This window comes from Tupaia chinensis, unplaced genomic scaffold, assembly GCF_000334495.1.
Source record: "Tupaia chinensis unplaced genomic scaffold, TupChi_1.0 Scaffold000185_1, whole genome shotgun sequence".
In the NCBI taxonomy this organism is placed as follows: domain Eukaryota; kingdom Metazoa; phylum Chordata; class Mammalia; order Scandentia; family Tupaiidae; genus Tupaia; species Tupaia belangeri.
Window position 1 is genome coordinate 123,211 of NW_006159660.1, and position 25,829 is coordinate 149,039.

The 25,829-nt window shown below is 36.7% G+C and overlaps 1 protein-coding gene and 1 pseudogene across 1 annotated transcript in view; one reads left to right on the forward strand and one right to left on the reverse strand.

Moving 5' to 3' along the window:
• Nucleotides 1–9,493: 9,493 nt before the first annotated feature.
• Nucleotides 9,494–25,829, reverse strand: part of CHL1 (cell adhesion molecule L1 like) — a 250,099-nt gene continuing 233,763 nt past the window's right edge. Inside the window, 8 exon segments of the mRNA XM_014587141.2 lie at nucleotides 9,494–10,232; nucleotides 13,319–13,391; nucleotides 15,180–15,311; nucleotides 15,922–16,083; nucleotides 20,070–20,249; nucleotides 23,687–23,809; nucleotides 24,014–24,218; nucleotides 25,407–25,522. Coding sequence (XP_014442627.1) covers nucleotides 10,016–10,232; nucleotides 13,319–13,391; nucleotides 15,180–15,311; nucleotides 15,922–16,083; nucleotides 20,070–20,249; nucleotides 23,687–23,809; nucleotides 24,014–24,218; nucleotides 25,407–25,522 — 1,208 coding nt within the window. The 3' untranslated portion in view covers nucleotides 9,494–10,015.
• Nucleotides 12,272–12,604, forward strand: LOC102491412 (cytochrome b-c1 complex subunit 7 pseudogene; annotated as a pseudogene).

The following is a 25,829-nucleotide window of genomic DNA, read 5'->3' on the forward strand; positions in this document are numbered from 1 at the left end:
CTACATGAGGGTTTGTGGTTACGCTACTGTATATTCCAGATATTTGCATACACAAAGCGAAGACCTAGGTCATTTTTAGGAAGTGTGATTCTATGTAGCCAGTTTTAGTGAACAGATTAACTAGGTGTTTTTCTTACTCCAATTTATTGCATTTTTTTTCCATTACAGAGTTCAGTTCATTCATTTACCTGACAATTTTAGCATCCTTCATAGGCCAGGGCCAATTCTGTGTGCAGGGGAAGTGAATAAGACAAAGTTGTTCCCACAGAACCTAGATTATAGTGGGAACAGAGAGAAAGGGAAGGAAAATCACATAAGAATATAAATTAATATAATAATGGTCATAATATAAAACACATACAGGAATAATGTAATAGAGTCAGGCTAATTTAGAGTTGGTAATCAGAAACATCTTCTCTGAAGAAGTGACCTTTATTTTTAATTAATTAATTTATTTTTTTGTTTTTTGTCACAGGAAGCATGCCCGAGATAGAAACAGTGAAAGGGAAAGTGAGAAATCACTCTCCTCCCCAGGGGCAAAGGCTACACCACAATCCCTTCTCCTCTATTCTACTCTTGGGACTTTGACACATATGCACACACACACACAGTGATGTTCAAGCCACCAGGCCTGGAATATGAACCATGGTTGGCCATGTGGTGTTCAGCGCCTTAACCTCCACGCCACCTGCTGGCCCCAAGAAGTGACATTTAAACCGTGATATAGGATGGTAAGCCAGTGTTATACAAGATATGGGAGGAGGAATTTTGGTGAGTAGAATGCAGTTGGTGGGGCGAGGGGGAGGGGAATAGAGACTTCTTTCATACATCTGGACTGGCCTTTTCTCACATGCATTCATATTCAGAATGTCTGCCCTTGTGACATTTACTCTTTTACTTAGCAAATCTTTAATAAATACCCATCAGATACCAGGCATTTGGCTAGATGGCTGGTATTTTCAGGAAAAATGAAAATGTACCTCTAACTCTTATAGAACTTCTAGGCTAACAGAAGTAGAAATGGTAATCAAATAGCTGTATAATAAAAATCAAATTGCAAAGTGATTAGTACTCAACGATCAGAGGTACATGATACTATGACACACTAAAATGAGGTGATTAACCTAGTTAATCTTGGAAGGTTTCCCTGAAGAAAGGATATTAAGCTTGAAAGCAGACCAGTGAGCCTAAGAAGGAGACATAAGAAATGTAAAGGTCTCAGGACAGGAAGAAACTCAGCAAATACCTGGAGCTGATACATAATTCTTAGCTCTGTGGTCAAATAAGAGCCTGCAGCCGTTAGCCCGTGGATTACTAGGAAGTGCGCGTCTATGTAGCGGGCATGAGGGAGGTAAAGGGGAGAGTAAGACAGGGAAGGAGAGAAAGCCAATAGAAGGTGCACTGTTGTGACCCAGCCATGATGATGCAGGAAGTAGGGCCCCATGAGATGCTGAAGCCAGGTGATGGATCTGGATTCGGATCCCTGACTGACTGAAACACACAGGATATGACGGTGCTTGCTGACTGGGAGGCTAGGGTGTGAGGATCCCACCATGGGGAAACCCAATCAAAATTTTCTTTCTCTTCTATTAAAAAGGAGGAGTTAGAGAAGGGGAAAGAAGAAGGAACATTACTGAGTTGGCCACTGTTAAATGCAAATGTTCTTCTATCTCCTGGGGCCATCTGTGTAAGAAAGGGAGGAGAAGGGAGGCAGGAGAGGCACTAGAAGGTTGAGATTTATCTGTCACTGTCCTCCTCCCATCAGATAAGTGTTTGCTGCACAGGGCGTTAACTCCTTCCTGCTTTCAGGCTGAACATGGACGGGCATCAGGCAGAGTCTCACAGTGCCTCACGTCACAGGGCCATGGGGAGAACCCCTGGTATGGGCGCATGCCAGCATTGGGTTGGTTTCCACCTGCAGCTTGTCACTGAAGCAGAGCTCATCACTCCAGCAGTGGCCAGGACAAGACTCATGGGGCCTGGAGAATCGGAAGCAGGGCAGGAAAGGTGTCTGATATGATAATTAGATCAGAACTAAAGTCAGTCTAGGAAGAGCTGGGAAAGAAGGGACTGGAGAGCTGAGGAGTCTGACCACGCAGAACCCTGAAGGACAATTGAAGATGTTTGAGTATCATGGAAAGTCATTTTTTGGTCGTTATTGTTGATCAACATAGGGAAGTAACATGGGCAGATTTGCACTCCAAAATCACTCTTCCTCAGCCAGGCAGTGGTGCAGCAGTTAGTGTAACTGGAGCCACATAGGACAGGTGCAGTGTTCACATCCCAGGACCTTCCTGAGGCTGGGCGTGCAGGGGCCAGTGAGCTAGGCTGGCTGAGACGGAGCAGATGATGGTGTGAAGACCCTGTTGGAGGTGGTTTTCTATATGTGTGTGTCTCTTTGTCACAGAAGAAATAAAACAACTTAAAAAACAAATTGCTCTGCCTGCATAGCAAAGAACAGATTGGAAGGGAAGCCAGTGGGCACAGAAGGACCACTTAGCATAAGAGGGAGCACTCAGAGTGGTCACAGTGCAGAGAACAGGGTGGATCTAGATATACAGGTAGAAAACATCAACAGAATTTAGTGAGGGAGGAATTGAGAACTGGGTTGAATGTGGAGGCTCAATATGGAAGTCTGATGTGGAGCTTGGCTTGAGTAATTAGATGGATACTGTTGCCATCTATTGAACAGTATAGGGGAGAAAATCAGGTTTGGAGGGGAAAATTGGGCATTTGCTTTTCAAACATGGGTTTGAAATAGTCCTCAGACACCAGAGATGTCAAGTGGAAGTCATACATAAGTCTCCAGTCCGATGAGAGCACTGGGCTAACAGTTATCTGAAATCATGTCTGCTTACTGCAGTCTGAGTCTTGGATGGATGAGCTACCTTGAGAAGACAGTAGAGTGGGTCTCAGGTTGTCTGTAAAGAACTCCAGGGTCTAACAAGTTTGTAGATCATACTTTCCTAGTTATTTGCAATGCAGTAAATTATTTTTACCAGCATTCCCCAAATATTTTGAATATAATTTATTAATTTTCACAGCATCAACGATTTAAGGCCTTTGGGAAAAATTTATATTGATAATCACTATGACAAATTTTTGATCTGTCATTTCATTAAAAATAGACCAGTCAATAAAACAGTTTTTCCCACTTGTGAATAAAATTTATATACAGACAGTCCCCAATTTAGGATGGCTCATGTTCTAATTTTTTGACTTTAGGATGGTACAAAAGCAATACACATTCAGTGAAAATTATTCTTCTAGTGCTCATGAAATCTTTTTGTTTCCTTCACTTTCAGTAAGGTGTTTAATACATTGCATGTGGTATTACACATTTTATTATAAAAACAGATTTTGTGTTAGATTATTTTTTCCCAATTGTAGACTAGTCTATTAAATATTATAAGTTTTCTGAGCATGTTTAAAGTAGACTAGGCTAAGAAGGTAGGTTAAGTGTATTAAATGTGTTTTTGATTTACATTATTTTCAACTTATGAAGGGTTTATCAGGATGTAACCCTGCAGGAAGTATAGGAGCATCTGCATTTGAACTGCAGTGCAGTATATTATTTCTTTCAGGTAACACTTGGGAATTTATATATTTTAGCCTTCCTTTCCTCATGTAAATATATAAATACACACACACACACACACACACACGTATATGTGTGTTTGTATATATGTGTGTATACATATATATATATGATATTGCTTTACATTATAAGTGAATGTGAGGATGACACACACCTCAATATACTGACACATGCCTGGCAACATGCTAAACTAAACGTCCTTGAAAAGTGGTTGAACTTAACATTTACCTGATATTTGTCTGATTTATCTGACAAGAGGGCTCTCCATATCCAGGATGCCACGAAGCCAAGGATATATAGTTTGACAATGTTCTGTGTTGTATTTTATGAGGAAACAAATAAGAAGAGCAAAATAAGACATGTCCCACCATAGATTCTGACTTTTCTGATAAAGAGTCACAATTTCAACTTTAAAAATTCAGGGCCGTTATTTTTAAAGCCACTTCTGATAACAATTCTTCTATTCTGTTCCAGTTTCTCAAAGGAGTGAGTGGAATGTGTTATGTGTGAGACGGGTTTAATTGATTTATTTGAATTATCATTTTTTAGATCACACACACTGTTTTCTCAAGTATTGTTTCCCCTACTGAATGTCTTGACAACATATAACCAAGACATTTGTAAAAATTATCAATTAGTCACATTAAGCTTCAACTTCTCTTTCTTGAGTACTTCTAAGGCAATGTGGAGGAGTGCAGAAATGAAAGACTATCCTAGTATAAGGATGAGCAGCCTGGGTCTGGGAATCAAACAGCTCTGGGTTTAATTTCTAGTTCTAGTTCATTCCAGTACCACTCAGTAACTTAACTCTTTGAGCTCTAATTCTAATCTTAAAGGAGGTTGTTCAAGGGCTAAATGTGATAACATATACAACATGCTTAGTCAAGATAAAACGACTTTTACACACACGTATATGTGTGTTAGGCTTTTTTTCTTTTTCTTTTTCTTTTTCTTTTTCTTTTTTTTTTTGCTATAGGGCATGCATCCACACCAGAGAGATAGAGACTGAAAGAAGGAAAGCGAGAAATCACCCCCAAGCGGGGTATGGACACGCCACAATCTTTTCTTATTCATTCTGTTCGCAGAATATTGGGCACACACAACTACTGTGATTTTCAAACTGCCAAGTACAGGACTTAAACCGTGGTTGACCACGTGGGAGTCCAGCACCTTAGCCATCATGCCACCTGCTGGCCCCAATATCACAATATTTAATAGATTGACTGTTGAACCAGATTAAGTATTCCTCTTTTTTGAGAGAGAGATTTTTGCTATAGGGCACGTGTGCTCACTGGAGTGATAGTGAGAGACAAAGAGAAAACCAGAAATTGCCCCTTGAGAGAATAGCCACACTGAGATCCCTTCTCCTTTCTCCTCCTTGGCTCTTGGACTCACACACACACACACACACACACACGCACGCTCAGTGTGTTTCAAGTCGCCGGGTCTAGGACTTGAAGCATGGTCCACCATGTGGGAGTCAAGCAACATAACCATTATGCCATCTGCTGGACCCTAAGTATTACAGTTCTAAAAGACTTTGTCGAAATTATCTCATAGCTTTATCTGAAAGTATGACATATTAGACATTTTCTTGAAAAATATTACATGTACATTTTTCTTTTTTCTCTGTTTAGATTTTTACTATGGGGCATATATGCTTGCCAGAGAGACAGACAGTGAGAAATCAACCCCTGGGGGGGATGGCTATGCCACCACTGATTCTTCTCCATTCTCCTTTTGGGATATTGGGCACACACACACACACACATGCCCAGCATGAGTTTCAAGCTGCCAGTTCCAGGACTTGAATCATGATTAACTATGTGGGAGTCTAACACTTTAACCACTATGCCACCTGCTGGCCCCAAAACATGACCATGTATTTATCTTACATTTATATTCATCATAAGTACAAACTTTCTGGCATTTTACATTTTATAGATGTCAATGATTTTGAATGGTCTACAGCAGTCCCCCCCACATCCCCTTATCTGTGGAAGATTCTCAGTGGAAGTCTGAAACCTTGGGTAGTATCAAACCTCACTTTAATATATATACCCACACACATAAACACACACACACACACATACGTACATATACATATATACACATACACACACACACACACACACACACACACTGTGGGTTTTTTAGTAACTATAGAGTAGATAGCATATTCTGTGTGAATACCCTGTATATAGAGTTGACTCATCCTAGATGGGACAAAGCAGGATAGAGCCAATTTCATCGTGCTCCTCAGAGAAGCATCCAATTTAAAACATGAATTGTTTATTTCTAAAATTTCCCATTTAATATTTTCAGACCACCATTTTCCACAGGTAACAGAAACCACAGAAAGTAAATTCATGGATAAGGAAGGACAACGATATTTATGAATACAGTTATATAAATGAAAATGTTTTATTTATACCTCATTTGTACTGTATTCATTTATACTTCCTTTATAGATATTCCAGGATCACTGAAGTGAAAATTGATATGTAAATATGTAAATTCTAATTCCGCTTAACTGGATAGAAAAGAATACAGACATTGTTAGAGTACATGAAGTTGAACTTTTATTTGGAAAGTTGAATTTTATGTATAATGAAAATAGTTTTAAACCATACATATTCATAAGCAGTATACAAACACCACCTACAATACAAACACATTTTAATAAAGTTTTACTATGAATATTAATCTAAGCCAGGAAAAAAGGGTAATTAGGTGAACCTGTCCTATGTACCTTGTATGTCTTTTGATGGTGTAATCAAACCATTTAAGGTACAAAACGAAGTAAGCTTTGGCTCAACTCTATTTATTTCACTATAGGAACACTAGGGTGTTTACTAACACAGATTACAAACCCAACCCCATAATAACCTATTTAAAATTGTTACAAGAATCATCTCTCAATGGCATGTAAACATATGTAGGGTTTCAATTGGCAATTATGTTTAAATGCTTACAAAAACACACCCACATTTCTCATTATTGTCCTCTCTTTAGCTTATCTCTTCCATGAGTATAAAATAGGAAAAAAATATTATTTGAGATTTCCAGCATAATTTCATTGTGCTCTACATTTTTATAAACATGGGTACATCTAAAATATCAGATGCCTTTTTACGAATAGAATACATCCACCAAATGCACATTCTTTTTTTTTTATAAATATGCATGCAAAATTAGTGGAAAACACTTTTGTATAGCAAAGACCCTGCTTAATTTTCTTCTGATTAATCATTTTCAATGGCATGTGCAAATCATACTGCTCATTGAACAGTAGATTTATTTTCTGTAGATGTTTTTCTATAAAAATATATTTATGTGCTCACAGGAAAAAGTTGAGTTGGTATGTGTGGGGGGGTGAATTTTAGACACATTATTAGATCATAGGTTTTCTATGAATGAAAGGCATCTTAGATTTTATCATTTTCAAATTTTCTTCGTAAAAAAGAACACCCTGTGACAAAGATAAGGTAACTGAGACGATTATTAGCACTTTAGAGTTGAGAGACTTTGAAGCAAAGGGGTCAAGCCACTTGCCTAGGTTTATGTACAAAATCAGTGCTGGAACCAGGAAGAGAATTTGTTTTTTCCTGACCCTTGGGCAGCTGTAGAAACTCATCCCCACTAACCATCTGGAGATTTTATACAATCTATTGCATTAAAATAATAATGACAGTAGACTAGAGAAAGCGTAAAGCCAATTAAAAACTAAGTTCTCCACATTGGCTGCTATCTTATCTCTCAGTGGGCATTTTGCAAATCAGTTTTCACATGTTTATAATCATTATTGCATCTCATAGACTCTGCTACTCATTTTCAGAGGGGAAAGAATTAAATCCATTTTATCTTATTTGGGCTTTTTCCCTCCCTCATTTATAGCTTATTCTTAATCATAAAACATATAAACATCATTGTATAATTAAAATCAGGGAAATTCATGAATACATTCCATTTGTGCTGAAGATTCCCATTAGAAGCCAAATAGTATCAGGGAAGAGTAATAGAGTGATAGCAATAGGTAGTCATAATCCAGTCTAATTTTTCAATCCATATGTGGGAGCATTCGGAAAATATGAGCAGGAATACCTTTGCTTCTCAGGCAGCTAAAAGAGAACACTGATGTAGAGAAAGAGTAAACATTCCAGGATTTGTGCTACCTTCTAACGTAAATATTGTTAAATTTCTAATGAATCTACTTTTTTTTTTTTACATTATTTCCAACTTGCATGGCTCTTTTAAAATCACTTTCTGATGGATGACAAAGAAGAAGTAGAGTAACAGCAGAATTAAACCTGAAAGTCCCATCCTTCACCTCCTCAGTAGCTAAGCACCACCCATTCTTCCCAAGGAAATCAAAACACGGTGATACTTTCTCCAGAGAAGTTTCATCTTAGAAACCAGATGGAGCGCAAGCTGTACTGACTGATGTGTGGTCCTCACATTCACACGGGATAAGGGACCAAGGTGCCTTCTCACTTAGGAAATCCTGCCTTCCAAAAATCTGATCAAATCTTGAGTCCATGAAGTATGGTTTGAAATAAGACATTCTTTCACTGCCTATGTATTTAAGATGGCACATGAGGTTAAAAGGGACGATGAAAAAGGACTAGATATTCCATGTGCATTGCAGCATTGGTCATTATTAATGCCCCTCATTTTGGTTCCCAAGACATATAGTGGGTCACCTAAATCAAAGTGGAGTACTAACAGTATACACCAATAATTACAACCTCAAAATTAAAATCTGTGAATGCATTTCACTTAAATATTGTGTGGAATTTCAGGGCAAGGTTAAAAATCATTTCCATAAAAAGAGAAGCTGAACACTAAATTCAACCAATACGTAAGCATAGTCCTTTACCCTATTTCTAAAACACTTTCACATACAATTTTAAAAGGACTAGTAGTTCACATGCCAGGAAATAAATTCTCTGAGTTTGTACTGACGTTGACAGAAGGAGAACATAGAAAAGAAAAAAAAAATTCAATATAAAGATGTTCAAAATATGATATAGGCAAACACATGTACAGAAATTCCTAGCATAAACAGCTTCTGGGGTGGGGGGCTGGGTGGGAGTATATTCAACAACAAAAACTTACTTTAAAAAATGTGAAAACGTTTCCCTCAATATTTATATGATATTTTATTTTGAGACTGTTCAGGAAAAGCAATATAAGGACAACATCCAAACATGTTATACAAAGTCTTCAGTTTTGAAACCTCACGTTATTGGTTGTAGCTCTGGAATTATGAAGAACGGTATCTTACTGTAAATTCTAGCTGTACAGACATGCTTGTTAATGTTCTTTATCTCACTTTAAAATAAAACACATCTATATTTTAAACTGTGTAAATATTAACAGAATATGTACAATGCATTCATGAAATATATGCTCACATACCATTCTATAAACAATGAAACAAGGTAAAAGCAGTCAATTTAGAAATGAAGATATTAAATAGATATAGCTATTAGAATCCAGAAGGATGGACACCGTAGTCCTGTTCTCTCATCAAATACCTTCTGACCATTGTTTCTTTGCAGCTGAGTTTAGTCCTAAGAAAGGCCAAAAAAAAAAAAAAAAAAGGCAACTATGCTCCTGAATATCAAAACTGATAGAAATAAAAAAAAATTCACGCACGTTGAGACTGAAAAGTTATAGCTTTGTTTATATGTGACCATAAAAAGGCCAAAAAAAAAAAAAAAAAAAGCAAGTATGCTCCTGAATATCATAACTGATAGAAATAAAAAAAAATTCACGCACGTTGAGACTGAAAAGTTATAGCTTTGTTTATATGTGACCATCTCTGGGCAAATAGTTAGGAGCTTAATAAATACTAGTTCATCGTTCACATATGCTTTCTTGCTACTAAAACTTAAATAATAAATTTAGATTGTATATATTCAATGAACTGTTTTAATAAGACATTCATATTCCATTTTCTATTTTAAATAACCACTTTGCTTATGATTTTTTTAACCTGTAGTGAAGCAAAGTCACCAAGACAGTTCTCAGAGACCAAATGCAAGTGTGCATACAGAGATAAACCCACCAAGTAGCAACATCTATGCAAACACACCGAAAGGTAAATCAGGCAAATATAGAGAGTTCTGAGTGGGTCCTTTGGATTCAGTTGAGGTGAATCTCAGTACAGAATTTCTTTTGTGTTCTGCATTTTGAGCACCTGAACAATAATAATAATAATAATAGGCCTGAAGAGCTTGGTAATTTATTTTTTGAAGGCAGTGCTATTTTCCGTAATATAATTGCGGGATGACTAATTCTGGATGAAACCTTCGGCCTATGCATTTCTATTCCTATGTGAAAGTTCTTGCTCTCTTGAACAGATAAATACGGAAGGGTGGGGTGAAGCAGTGATGTTTAAGTGTGCCGTGCTTATGCCCGGAGTGGAAATGTGGCTGTCGAACTTCCATTGCTTTCAACTGATCCTTTCTCCTTAGACCCAGTGTACGCGCCAATAAATGATCCATCTTCATTGAACAGACCGTGGTCTCCCTCTCCGTACTCGACTAAACTGTCAGCACTCTCAGTGGCCTGCATATCTCTAGTGAGGGATCGAAGGCTTCCTTTGAGAGGTTTTTCATCACTGTCACTGGAAAAAAGCACAGTTCAATGAAATCCAATATGCATATTCACAAAGAGCAAGACTCATTCATGAGTGCTAATAGGTCCTGTCATTTGTAGGACATTCATATTAGCATCGAAGGCAGACACACGAAGCCCACATGGCAATTCTACAAATAAATGTTTAAAAGTCATAACCAATTTGTGTCATTCTGAGTAACAGTTTTCTACTACAGAGAAACAACTTCCTATTATTCATCCACTTCTTATTTTATTTTATTTTTTTTTTTAGTTGGGAGATTCTGTTGAAAAGTCTGATGTTTGCATTTCTCCCGAAGTTCATATGTTGAAACCTAGTCGCCAATGGGATGATATTACGAGGTGGGCAGCGATGAGGTCATGAGGGTGTGGGTCTCACCAAGAGGATCATTGCCCTTAGAGAAGAGGCCTCAAAGAGCTGCCTCACCCCTTCCACCATGTGCAGACACAGCCAGAAGAGAGTGGGCTTTCACCGTACCTAGACTCGTCAGACTCTATAACTAAGAGAAATCAATATCTTTTTTTATAAGCCAGGCAGTTTTATGGCATTTTAATATAACAGCCCAAATGAACTAAGACAGAGGACAAATGTTATTTCGCTTGCTTTTATGAACTTTTGGGGTTCCATATCCCCAAGGCTTATCTTCTATCATTACTTTTGATTCTATACATACTCTTATATTATTCAAGAAATGTTTAGGTTAATCAAATCTGTTTTTTGAAACTAAAGAACTTTCTTTAATATAGTTAACAAACTTGGATTTGTTCATTTTTTAAAAGGGGTTTTTGCCTTAGAACCCATGCACTTGCTAAAGAGAGACAGTGAGAGGGAAAATGAGAAATCATCCCCCTAGGGGGATGGCCACACCACAGTTCCTTCTCTTCTGTTCTCCTCCTGGGATCTTGGGTATGCAAGCCCACACCTGGTGTGAATTTGGAGCCACTAATACTGGGACTTGAACCACAGTTGGCCATGTGGGAGTCTAACAATGTAAACACTACACCATCTGCTGGCCCCCAGATTTGTTCATTTTTTTTTTAAATGGCTGACAATTTAAGAATATAACTATTATAAAATTTTTGGAAGTTTGAAGGATAAAACTTCAACGAAAGTAATTCCTAGCTAGTAAAATGTGTACCAGATGATACAAGTTTCTAAATTGCTGATCAAGATTTTTGTTTGTTTGTTTGTTTTTAGGGCGTGTGTGCTCGCCAGACAGAGAAACAGACATAGAGACAGAAAGCGAGAAATCACCCTCCCAGGGGGGATGGTCACACGCAATCCCTTCTCCTCCATTCTCCTCTCAGGATCTTGGGCACGCACGCACACGCGCCCTGCGTGAGTTTTATGCAACTGGGTCCGGGATGCGAACTATGGTCGACTACGTGGGAGTCCAGCAACATAGCCATTATGCTAACTGCTGGTTCCCAAGATTTTTGAAAAAGTATCAACTAGTTTTATACTGTAAAGGCATTACCAAATACAATGACTAAACACAATGTGTTAAAGAATTTGAGGATAAATCATTATAATGTACATAACACTTTATCATTGGCAGTGTTCACCAGTGCTGTTCATCAGCTATGCCCAGTTCTCAGCATCTGGGAAAGATGGCAGGTGTGCCCCTCTGCCCACTGCAATGAACGCATCACCACGGAAGCCCCTTTGGACAATGGAATGGGAGGAGAGGTCACGTGTGTCACTTCCAAGTGGAAGAGTTAGAGTAGCACTCAATTTGCTAAGTTCTGTTTCCACAGCTGTGGTGACCCTGGATCCTTAAACATTAGCCTGTGCTACTAAGTAACCAAAAAAAATCTCTACTGGAAACTTACCTGTATAAAGAGGATTTGGAGTGGACAGCCTCCTAACCAGGCTATCCTAACAGACACAGTAATTGACTACAGAATCAGATGCTATAGTTACAAAAACAAATTTAAAAAGTGTTGCATTGACTTAAGGACCAGACAATAAGAGTAAAAAATAATGAAGAAACTATTTTCAAGAGTAAGTGCTGCTCTTGGGTTAAAATGGCGAGCAGGCCGGCCATTTCAGCATCAGGTCGATGGCTGGATGGTATTCAAAAATGGTATCACAATGCAGCAGGATTCAATTAACTGGGGCTAATGTGAGATGATACGATATACGAGAATGAAGATGTGAAGGAAGCCATAAGAAGACTTCCTGAGAACCTTTATAATGACAGGATGCTTCGCATTAAGAGAGCCCTGGACCTGACCATGAAGCAGCAAATACTGCCTAAAGAACAGTGGACAAAATACGAGGAGGATAATTTCTACCTTGAACCATATCTAAAAGAGGTTATTCGGGGGAAAAAAAAAGAAGAGTGGGCAAAGAAGTAACTAGTTTGCAATCATGGATGCAGTTGTTCTTAAAGTATTTTTATGAAGTGGGGGTCGAACCTGAAAAATTTAATTTAAAAATAATTTGGTCAGCAGGTGTATTACTTTAAATAAATGTCTATTATTAAAAAAAAATAGAGTAAGTACTGTTGTGCCTTTTCAAATTTTATAAAGTCATTTTGGGACCAGCAGGTGGTGTGGTGGTTAAGGTGCTGGACACTCCCACATGGCCGACCACAGTTCGAGTCCTGGACCTGGTGGCTTCCTTTCTCACTTTCTCTCTCTCTCTTTCCTTCTCTGTGTCTCTCTCTGGTCAAATTAAAATAAGTGAGTGAATAAATAAAATTAAATGAATAATCATAAAAAAAATTTTGTAAAGGCATTTTTTCCCAGAGTTTTGTCCACAGTTGTATAATTCAGATAATTGAGCACTTTATCTTATATTGTTGATTGTATGCTAGTTAATATTGTTAATGCTTCTTTTTAAAAGTATTTGTTAAAAATCTCATCATGCGTGTCCAGAAATAAAACCTTTGCAAACTAGAAAGAAAGAAAAGAAAGACAGACAGACAGACAGACAGACAGACACGGCATCTAGTAAAACTGTGTCCTGGGAAAACTTGGAAAGTATACAATTTCCCTGGTGAATGTGTAGTTTTGAGGAAAGAGGTCGAAAAACTTAACATACATTTTTAAAAGAAATTTTATATTTACCTGTATTCACCAAAAGTTTCATCTTTTACTGACTGAATTTCTGGATCTGGATGTAAATCTTCCTTTTCTTTCACTAAAAAGAAAATATACATATATATATAAATAGAAAGAATTTTTAAAGACATACTGCCAAAAGGTGGATAATTAGTAAGAATGACATTGGTATAATTGCTTATACAGGGACATTTGTTGTTTGTTCTTGTGGCTGTACCTACAATCCATCACTTACCATTTTGATACAACAAAAAAGAAAAGGATTTTCCTGGGTCCTACTTCTCTGCCCATGAGCAATTGCTGATCTTCATGTGATTATTCAATATTATGTGCATAACAATCTCACTGGAAAAGTCTAACTTAGTGCGGTCTCTCAATGAAGACCAAATAACTAAATATCTATTTCATCATTCAAAATTTTTAAAGATGTCAGAGGTTCCTATCAGATCTGTTATTAAACCAATGTGAATATAAAAATCAATTATTTGGCTGTTCTGAATCATTCTCTAAATTAAAATTGCTTCAACAATCAGAACACTCAGATCCATAGCAACACTTTAAATTTAGATTTATTTTAGGACCAGCCCTATGGCCTAGTGGTTAAGGAAGCTAGATCCCACACGACTGACCACATGGTCAAATCTTGACTCCCAGCGTCCCTCCTTAAGGTGTGTGCTCCAAATCCCAAAAAGATGAAGAAATATAGAAGAAGGGATTGTGGCATGGCCACACCCCAAGGGCAGGTGCTCTGTCCTTCCCTCTATCTCTGAAAAATAATTAATGTAGATTTATTTTAAATGGTGAGATATAAGACAAGGAAGCTTATGCCTCCTTTTACTCAGAAACATGAACAAACCATCCTATTCCGTGGTACTTTCACCACTAATTGCAGAGACCTAGGAAATTTTCTTAATTGTCCGACAATATGAAATACTGATCTGTGGTTCCTTTACAGGTATGATTTCAAAAAGCTCCTTAGACTATAGAAGGACCCACACTTCAAATGGCTATTTGTTGGAGATACTCAAAGGCAAATGCTGTTATCTCTAAAAGTGTCCAATGAATTACCTGTAATTGTCATTAGTCATTGAGAACATAACTTATAACAAGTCTTCAGAGGAAAAACTGGAATATGTAACTGCATAAATTACTGTATAATTTCCAAAAACCTTAGAGATCATGTTCTTGATAGGTCTATGCACCTGATGGATCCCCAATAAATAAATACTGGCTAGATGAATCATAAGCCATTAAAAAACAAATTCTCATTATTCTGATCATTAAACTAACTGCAGTAGGATCGAAATCTTTCCTCCTCTGTAAAAGCATCACGAATACTCACCTTGTCAGGAGAGCTAATTTTAAGTAGTAGAAACTAGTAACCATCCAGAGACGATATTCTAGACCATACATACTCCTTTTAGTTCGTTCATTCAGCAGTATTTCCCTCTCAAGTGTATTGTTTGTCTAGTTTGCTAATTTGAATTCCACATAAATGTTGAACTAAAAACTAAAAGATAGGGGCCAGCAGGTGGAGTGTTGATTAAGGCACTGGACTCCCACATGGTCCACCACAATTTGAGTCCCAGACCCAGCAACTTGAAAATCATGCCAGGTGCATGTGCACACATGCCTAAAATCCTGAGAGGAGAATGAAGGATAAGGCATTGTGGCGTGGCCAGTCCCTGCCCCCTGGAAGGGGGGCAGTTTCTCACTTTCCTGCTTTCTGTCTCTCTCTGGTGAGCACGTGAGCCTTAAGGCAAAAACCTAAAAATAAATAAATAAATAATGAAACGATGTCTCTGAACAATGCCTCCAGGAAAATGCTGTGTAATAAGTTGGAACTCACATGAAGGGATGGTTTTACCTGAGTACTTTCCACCTCTGTTCCTCTTCACAAAGCAAACAGTTAGCAGTGTGAGTGTGAGCAGAGCAACTGCACACATCAATCCGATGAACCAGCCTTGAGTGGAGATGTCCTCATATAAACCAGCATATTCTGTTATGTAAAGAGAAGTCACAACTTTGAACACCAGAAACAGGCTTTGGCATTAACTGCCTTTGGGGAAATCAGACATCATTTCTAAACATATAATATAGCATCGCTTTTATTTTTCCTTTGAATGACTCTGGAGGAAATGTGATTTGGAGACATTTGAATGGGGAAATACTGGTAAAACACTGCTTCTTTTAAATAACACTTGATTCTGAGGATGAAAACCAGTAAGGACAGGAGGCACATAGGGTTAAATACAGAAGCAGCAGGAAGCAAGAAAAAGCACAGGCTGCCTTGGTTATGAGTAGATTACCATGGAGCCTCAGTGGTTTTTGTTTTTCTTTTTAGTTTTTGTTATGCAATGTGTTAATCAATAGGAGATATTTTTAGGCAACTATTTCAGTAAAAATAAAAGAAAAAATTGGACCATCATCAAACATTTTTCATTGTCATAATTTTAAAATGCTATGCCAAAATAAATTGATACTATAATTTTTATAGCTAATGTACTCCATATTTTTACTTTTAATATAAGATGTATGTAACATTAAAATTATCTACAGGACATAGATGTAGTGTCTTAGACTGTCAGAAACGTAATCTAATTTCTCACCTCTCCCTCTTGTCTCAATTACATCTTGAAAAATGCTATCGTTATCACCCCAATTCTTAGTCATTAGGCGAACTATATGTTCAGCTCCCGGCTCAAATACCTCTATCGGGTGAATCTTTTGAGTAAGATTTACTCCTTCTGATATCTTCCCGATACTTTTACCTGAGAAATGTACACAGTTAAATCATATGAATTGTAATCATTTAAGAGCAGGACATGAAAGGTAAAAAGAAATGTTATTTGAGATGAATAAGAAGCCACTTATATGGTTTTTCTTCTTAGATAGTTCTTAAACTATCAGGAGATTAAGAAAACCAACATTTCAAGACTTTGTTTATTTTCATATCCTGAAATTGAGTAATGGAAATGAACTCAATTCATGGCCATTGAAGATGATGAAGAAATGGTGCTATAAATCTGCTTGGTCACATGAAAGGTTTAAAATCAAATATAAACTTCAGAAATTATAAAATATGATTTTGTGCAATTTGGATTTTCACAAAAGCAGTGAAAAACTGAATATTGCCTTTTTATCATTGATAGCATATCACATTATCAATTTAACTAACTACATATATTTCTTTTTGCCTCTGTCTTCTCCATAAATACTGGTGGGATCGCATTATATGTTCATATGCTAAATATATAAAATTTGTAGAAATGTAATCTATGTAAAGTGCAGGTTTATAGGTCCATTTGAATGGAATGGTTTCACTGACATTTTAAAAATGATGGGAGAAATGACTACTTTTCAAAACAAAAATCATATCAATATAGAATCTCATAGTAGTGCACAAAAATGAGTCGATTTTATTAAATACACATCAGTTTCTGATATTGCAACCAATGATCTGAACTATTTTTGCTTTTGGTCCAGCTTGCTTTACTAGGAATTGATTAATGACAGGAAACGTCACCAGAAAAATGTTAGCAATTAATACATGAAATAAAAGGTGTCCTTACTGAAAATAAAAGAGGTTATAAAACTCTGTTTGAAGTGACTATATGTTATACATCAATATTTAGTTATAACTTTTCACCATAGAATAAAAATGGATTATATAGTAACTGAATAACCAAAGGGGCTCATTAAAAATGGCACCACAGGAGAAATAAGGCCAGTTATATAGCTGAGCAAAGCCTTTTAGATTGAGCAGCATTGAAACAGAATGCAATTAATTTTGACCTTGAAAAAACAGAACCATTAGTACGATGTTAAGTAATGCACGTTTTTGAAAAATAGAGCAAAGCAAGTCATTTATTCAAACCACAAATGACATAAAAAGAATAATTCTGATTAACTCCACCTTTCTCCCCCACTTAGGTTATAGATGCAATCCACTTTAAAATTGGAATAAAAATCAGAAAACACTAAAAAAAAAAGTTTGTTAACCAAATATCATTCTCTGAATAAATGCCAAGTAACCTTAAAATGAGTTATCTTGGCAGAGCAAGGAGAAGGAAAGACAGGAGTAAATTACAATCTGCACAGAAGTCATCCTTTTTAGAGGGTTTAGTGATATCAGGATGTATCTCCTTTGTAGAAATATATATATTTTTTCAAAGATCATGTTGAAATCCAGTGGGACAAGAAAGTACACTATTTTTTTCCCTCTACTTATGGCAAAATATGCCTATAGAAGAGAAATAAGTATCAACTAGAGGAGGGGGCAGGAGCTGGAATATTGAAAATGCAGATCCCTGAAAAAGAGCACAAACACACTAGTAAGGAACATTTTTAAATTACTGAGACATCATAAAGTGCAGAAATCTGCTTTAAGACAGTTTGCAGAAAAGATGTAGCATCAGTTATCAGATCACACACAAACAGCATTTTCAACTTCTATAGAACAATTTGCCAAGCATGAAGACAACCGAACCTAAATTTTCCAACATACATACTGGGATATGTAACATCTATAAGGCAATTTTATGATTTTTTTTCTTATATGTTGCAAATTAGCAAAATGGGATTAGGATTTTTTCATGCATGATATGATCTTTGTTTTATCAAAATAGGAACTGTCTCTGTGCCTTGAACTCTCTTTTAAAAATATGGAAATCATATACTTAGACTGCTACTATTCTGATGTATTTTTGTTGTATTGAACACTCAATGCCACCTTGAGCTCTTGAGAAATAAAATATTTTTAGTTACTAGAAAGTTTTCGACCATCATCTTCAAGTCAAATTTTGTGGGGCCAGCAGTTGGCATAATGGTTAAGGCACTGGATTCCCACATGGCTGACCAAGGGTCAAGTACTGACCCAGCAGTTTGAAACTCATGTCAGGTGTGTGTGTGTGCATCCCCAAAATCAAGAGAGGAGAATGGAGGAGAAGGGATTAGAGCATGGCCATCTTCCTAGGGGAGGTTATTTCTCACTTTCTGTCTCTCTGGTAAGCACACATGCCCTATAGCAAAAATCTCTCAAAAAAATCAAATTTTATTGGTAAATAAATGAGTTCTTTATTTCACCTGGTGTTCAGTACACTCTTGAGAATAATTTGTAACTTTATATTATTTAAATATATATGTGCATATATATTTTTTCCAATACAAAGGAGATTTAAATATTTAGGAGTCTAAAGAAAACAAAGGACTCGTATTATGTAATTATAGTAGGAAGAATGGAAGGGAGAAACAAACTGACAGTGAAGGTGACAGCATAACTAAATATAAGTGCATTTGCTTTACAGTGGTTCACAAACCTGAATATAGTTTAATATAGACTTTTTTAAGAAGTGTTTGCCTTAGGGCATGAGTACTTGCTGGAGAGAGAAAAACAGAGACAATGAGAGAGAAAGTGAGTAATCACCCTCTAGGGGTGATGGCCACACTGCAAGCCCTTCTCTTCTATTCTCCCAGGATCATGGGTCAGGCACACACACGTTCCTGGACCAGCATGATTTTCAAGCCACTGGTCTGGGACACAAACCCTGGTTGGCTATTGGGAGTCCAGTGACATTAACACTATGATATCTGCTGGCCCCAGATTTATAATAAGAAACACCTTAATTTTTTCCGTCACTATTTTCTCCTTTTACCTGTGCTTCTTCCATTGATGCTTTCTTTTCTTAAAGCCAGAGAGTATGTACGCTCATCAGAGAGAGAGAGAGAGAGAGAGAAAGCACCCAATGGAGTATGGTCACACACCACAATCCTTTCTCCTCCATCCTCCCAGGATTTTTGAGCCTACATGCATAAGCACCTGGCCTATTTTTAAGCTGTAGGGTCTGAGATTTGAATCACACTTGGCTATGTGGGTTCTATTTCCCTTAGCCATTTTTCAACTTTAGAATTTGGAAAAGTTATACACTAGAACATTTGGAAAAACTGACACACACTACATGATAAATAAGTGATTCTATTTTCCTTCCTGCTATTTCCCATTTCTTTCTTCTCTTTCCCAACATCTTCCCATGACTATCCAGCATAACCCACACACACTTTAAAAAAAAAAAAAAATCAGTGTATACATCAGGGCCTCTGATCCTTTTCTCATCATTCCATCCTGATATTTCTCAGCTGATGTCCTGTTGACATAATAGAAAGCTTAGGAAGAACACAGTTAAAATTGTATTTAGAGAAAATCATTTGGGAAAGGACAAGTTTATGAGGTAGGAGAAAACAGAAACATATAACTAAGTAGGAGACTTGTTCAACAAGCGAAACCATAGATTTATGAGCTGTTTCAAGCTAGATGTTTGGCAACTACCAGACAGTTAAATAAATTTGACATGTGAATTAATGGAAGTGAGATGTATTAGATCCATGTTTCAAAATATCCCCAAAGTAAAATACAAATATTTTTCTGATGGAAACAGTTCCAAAAGAAAAATACCCCTCTACAAAGCTAGTAAATCACTTTATGACCTTATATCTTATTTTAATTAAATAAAATTATGGTGTCTGACCTTGTATACACTAAGCTATGATTTGACTGCTGTTGTTCAGAAATCCATAAATTGAGTCAATATGAACTTTCCAAAGAAGACTAATAAATTCTGTGCCTATGTCAGTGGAAAACAAAAGGTCAGACAGAGTTGGATCACAGGCATTTTCATTTCTAATTTACAATGATCAGCATGGGACATTCTTTTCAGGCAGTTGTTTAAAGATGCAGCATGCAGAAACCTCCAGTACTTACTCCCTTCTCCTAAGGTAGAGCTTTCTTCAGTGGCTGGTTTTCCACAGCCCTTTGAGGTGCAAGCCCTCAAGTAAAACTTGTACTTGGTAGTTGCATTGAGGTTTGAGAGACGCCAAGTGGGCTTCCATGGAGTTGTAATGTTGATATCATTTAATTCTCCAATCTCGTAGGTATCATTTACTAAGAAAATAAGTGTGAACAACAATGCCTCAAATTTCTTCATACTGAACAACTCAAGCTACATTGCCCTTTATTTTTGCTTCTACTCACGGTGATGCAAGGAGTTATCTTAATGATTTGTAGACATCAATTAATTTAATAGATATAATTAACCATGACCATATCGCATGAGAGAAAACTGAGATATAGATGGAATAAATACCTTGCCCTGAGCTAGAACTAGTAATTGGCTAGCTGAGACCTGAATGCAAACAATGACGTTTTGATTCCAGTGTCCACATTCTAAATCACTATACCATACAGGAGCCAACTACCTTCATCATATCTATTTAACAATTACGTGTTTTCTTGGGCAAGCAGGTGCCTTGGTGATTAAGGCATTAGACTCCCACATGGTCAGCCATAATTCAAATCCCAGATGTGGAAGCCTGAAAATCATGAATGTATCTGTGCGTGCCTAAAATCCATAAAGGAGAATGAAGAAGAAGGGATTGTGGTGTGGCCATCCACCAAGGGAAGTGATTTCTCACTTTTCCTCTGTCTGTCTCTCTCTGGCAAATGCACACAACCAATGGCAAAAACCTAAAAAAAAGAAGAAAAAAAGATGTGTTTTCTCCATTATTATATTTTCAATGTATTTTTAAAAGAATTTTTATTTCATTTTATTTTTATTATTATTTTTTTTAAATTTGACCAGAGAGAGAGAGAAAGGGAAAGTGAGAAAGGAGAAAGCAAACTGCCAGGTCTGGGACTCAGATCATGGTCGGACATGTGGGAGTCTAATACCTTATTCACCAAGTCACCTGCTGACTCCTTCATTGTATTCTTGCCTTAAGTATTTTCAATATCCTTTTAGGAAGACAATTTGGATGATTTACTTGCGTCTTCTATGGCTTCTAGTTTAGTACGTGGCCCCAAATGAGTACTTGGTGTATGTAGAATTAATAAAGTAATGAATAAATGAAACATTTAAAAATATCTACTGTGGGAGCCCCGAGGTGTTGTGGTGGTTAAAGCACGGAATTCCCACATGGACGACCATAGTTTGAGTCCCTGACCTGGTGGCTTGCTTTTTCCCTTTTCTTTCTCTCTCTCTCTCTCTCTCTCTCTCTCTAGTGTGCACATGTGCCCTATATCAAATTTAAAAAACAAACAAACAAATAAATAAAATTAATTTTAAATATCTACTGTGTGCTAAGCACTATGTAAAGTGTTAAGGGACAAAAATGAATCAGTTAATATCTTTCAAAGAATTTGCAACCCAGTGATGACTTGAGCTTTGTGTAAATGCACAAAGTATTATAAGATTACTAGAAGAATAGTTCAAGTGAAGAAATGATATGTGCAAGAGAATTGAGCTGTTAGTGACAAGAAAAAGACTAGAATAAACTCTTCTGGAATCTTGTTCCAAGACACCATACAGGTAAAACAAACTAACAAATGCTGCACTTATTACTGACATAAAAATATCTTCCTTGGTCTATACAATGCAATTAAATCAATGAAAAGAAACAACAAACAAACTAGGAATCCAGACATTGGAAAGAAAAAAGTAAAATCATCATTGTTTCTAGAGAATATAACTGTAAAAGACCACAAAGTTAACTGGAAAACTACTGTAATTAATACAAAAAATTCAGGAAAGTGTATGTAGAGTTCTCATGTAAACATGAAGTATTTAGAACATATTATACAACTTAAAAAGTCTCAGTTACTTAATATTAATAGCAAAATAATTATATAATGAATTATTTTACAAAAGAAATAGACATATCAATCTATATAACAGCCATTATTATTGTTAATATTCCATCTTCCCTCTATGTTCTAAAAAATTTGTTCTTAAAATAAATGTACATCTTGGTGCTGGTAGGTGGCATTGTGGTTGAGGTCCTGGACTTCCACATGGGTGACCATGGTTCAAGTCTCAGACCTAGCAGCTTGCTTTCTCACTTCCCCTCTCTCTTTCTCTCTCTCTCTGGCCAAATTAAAGTAATAATAATAATAATAATAATGGTGAATAAAATTAAAATAATTCTTTATAATAAATAAATATACATCTTACATAAAAATCAATATGAAGGTTGTAATTTAATTAATGCTGATTTTCTTAGAAGGGTAAAATGTATCTTTCCCAAAACATTAATATTTTAAAATTCTTCCAATGTTACTTAAGTTCTCTCTACATTATTGAAAACTGATTCATGGAACAGTTTAAGGTAGGAGCTTAGTATCTGGAATTAGACTAACCTGGGTTTGCATCCTTCATGAACATTTACTATACTGCATAACATAGGCAAGTGTACTCTGCACGCCTCAATGTCCTTAGCCATAAAGTAGTGGCAGTATGGATCTCAGATTTAATACAGGGAGCATACTTGGCACTGCTCCTGCTACAGAGCGAGTCCTTCAAAATGCTCAAGTGCTACCTCTGTGCAAATTATCCCTTTAGCTATCATTTGTCCAACTCAGTGTAGACCAGCAGAAGCTCAAGCTACCATGTGACCTGGACCGCAGCAGGTCTTCAGGTGTCAGATCAGCATATCATAGCTATGATCGGGTTGGCTTTTCAAGAAATATAGATGGGGTCTCTATGGTCCTAATATTTGGGTTATTTAGGAACTTAAAGTCTAAAGTTTTTGTGGTAGGACTCTTCTCCACTTTTATATGATCTCAGTCTCCTAATTTTCATTATGAAATGATGCTGTGATTTGAAGACAGAGAGGGGGCCACTATAATTTAAAATGACCTTTTCTTCATCTTAACATTTCAATCTCATAGTACAGCAGCATGTAAGCAGAGATTTTTCTCAATAATGGTCCAGAAACAACCCTTTGGTCCTCTCAATATTACTGGCTTAAAGTAACAGGCCACCAACACAGGAGTCTACAAACAGAAGTATGGTTAGGAAGCATGTATCTGAGACAGAAGGGCTCAGCCAATGAGGGAGTTACATGTGCTTCAGCTCACTACCATGTTCCAGGTCCACTTTGGGGCATTTTTCTGAATTCTCATGGACTCTCATATACAAATATTAAACATATGTTTTCTGGTACATATTGGTATGTTGTTTTTTTTTGTTTGTTTGTTTTCTAAAACAATGTTGGCAAACTTTTCTGTCAAGAGATAGATTGTGAATACTATACTCTGTGGTCCCTGTTACGATGATTCAACTTTACCACTCTTGTGAGAAAGCAGATACAGGCAACATGAAAATAAGTGGGCATGGCCATGTTCCAAGAAAACTTTACATAAAAAACAGAAAAACAGTTAGTGAACTGGGTCTGGCCTGCAAACCAGCTTAGAGAGCCCTGTGCCATAAAGAAAGATGGCAGCCTACAAACTATGGCCTTCACTGATCATTATATCATTAATAGAGCAAACCAAATACTCAACCAAAAATGAGAGATTAATAGGTTAACCCTAGTCCTACTTACTGATCTGATATTGCAATAGATAGCCAGTTAAGTTTCCATTTAATTTCTTGGGTAGTCCCCAGGATAAAGTGGCAGTGTCTTTATCAATGTTGATGACCTTCAGAAAAGTTGGTTGTTCAGGTACTAGAAAACACAAGACCGAGAATAAACATTCATAAATTGGTAAATTTCTAAAAATATTAGATTCATTAGATTATAAATTTTTATGGTAATTGAATGCTAACTCATATGAATTACATATTAATGAACTACTAATAAGGAAAAAATGCTTAATACAACCATTGCAGTTTCCATCGTTGGCATTATTCTTTATTGTTATTTGCTCACCTCCTTCTGGTGTTTGAAATATATAAGGCTCACTTTCTGGACCAGCTCCTTTGGAATTATAGGCTAAGACTGTTAAATGAAATTCACTAAAAGCATCTAAGGAAGGAACCATTCCATAGTTCCTTTGTCCTGAAAATCGTAGAATGTTAACTTCTTTGGGATGTGTTCTTCCATCCAACAGACTTTTTGTTTTCCACCAATTTAGCTGCAATTAAAATGTAGACTTGTTAACATATCCATCATGGTGGTACATTATCTTTTTTATTACTTAAATTTATTTATTTATATTCATTCACTGTACATCATTACAGCATACAAAATGAGAATTTCCATCCAGAATACACTGTATATTGGCTCAGTCAAGCATATCAACATACATGTTATTGTCAACAAATAATTTTCCATTTCTTGTTTCCTGTATGTTTTGCTCCCCCTCCCCCATCCTGGATTCCCTCTCTCTTACCCTCTGCCATCTCCCACTCTCCTCCCACACTGTCTCTGGTATCTATGTTTGCTTTCTATACTCTTTTCCCCCAAAATTTTATTGAGTCACTAAAGATCTTAATTCATCTAAATATTTTCATAGCAAACACAGCTGACGTATACATTTCCATGAACACAAGTCCAACTTTAGACATAAGCCTCGGTGAGTAGAATGAACATCCTGTAGAGTAGCACCTAGCTTGGGCTATATATCTTACTGAAGTCATCGAGTAGGTATTTTTAATGCATTTCTTTTTAATTTCACAAGAAAGTTTTAATTTTTTTTATTCTGAAACATTTTTTAACTTAATTTACCTTCATTCCCTAAGCATTGTCACAGCATACAAAATATGATTTCCCATCCAGAATATACTGCATAGTGGCTTAGTCATGCATGTTATTATCAAACATTTTCCATTTCTAGTTCCTAGTATTTTTTTTTTCCATCTCTATTTCTGACATCTGTCCTTTCCTACTCTCTTCTCACACTATCTCTGGTATCTACTGTTGTCTTCCATTCTTTTCTCCCTCAGATTGTATTGATCACACAATTTCTTAAATAATCTAACTATTTTCAATAGCAAGTTTACTTGGTACTATTAAGAAAACCAGTTTTAACTTAAATCAAAGAAATGCCAAGGAACTTTGCCTAGGATTACAGGTTAGGATTCTGTTTAAACGGTAGGTACATGAACCTATCCATATCTCAAGTCAGGACACAAATCCTTACAACCAGATAACAAAGTCTACAAGAAAAGTATAATGACTTTTGACTTAAACATTGCTGATTTTCTTGTAGACTTTGCTATTTGGTGGTACATTATCTTGTGACTTCTCCTGAAATAATTTCTTATACTCAGGAAAGATATCCAATTTAACAATAACAAGAAGAAAAAAAAGTGATAAAAACCTGATATCCTTTAAGATGTCCATGTACTCTGTCCTTTGGAATAGTTGACCAGGTAACTTTAACTAATGTACTGTTTATAACATCCACACCATGGATTACTGGAGCTGTATCTGGATCTGTTAAGTGAGTTAGATTGATTAGCTTTCAATACCTTCCATTAGAAGTATTACAGTTCAAGGGACTAGCAGTTAGCATAATGGCTATGTCGCTGGACTCCCATGTAGTCGACTGCGCTTCGTGTCCCGGACCTGGTGGCTTAAACTCACGCCGGGCATGTGTGCGTGTGTGCCCAAGATCCCGAGAGGAGAATGGAGGAGAAGAGATTGCGGTGTGGCCATCCCCCCTGGGGGGTGATTTCTCGCTTTCTATCTCTCTCTCTCTCTCTCTGTCTTTCTGGCGAGCGCATGCACCCTATAGCAAAAA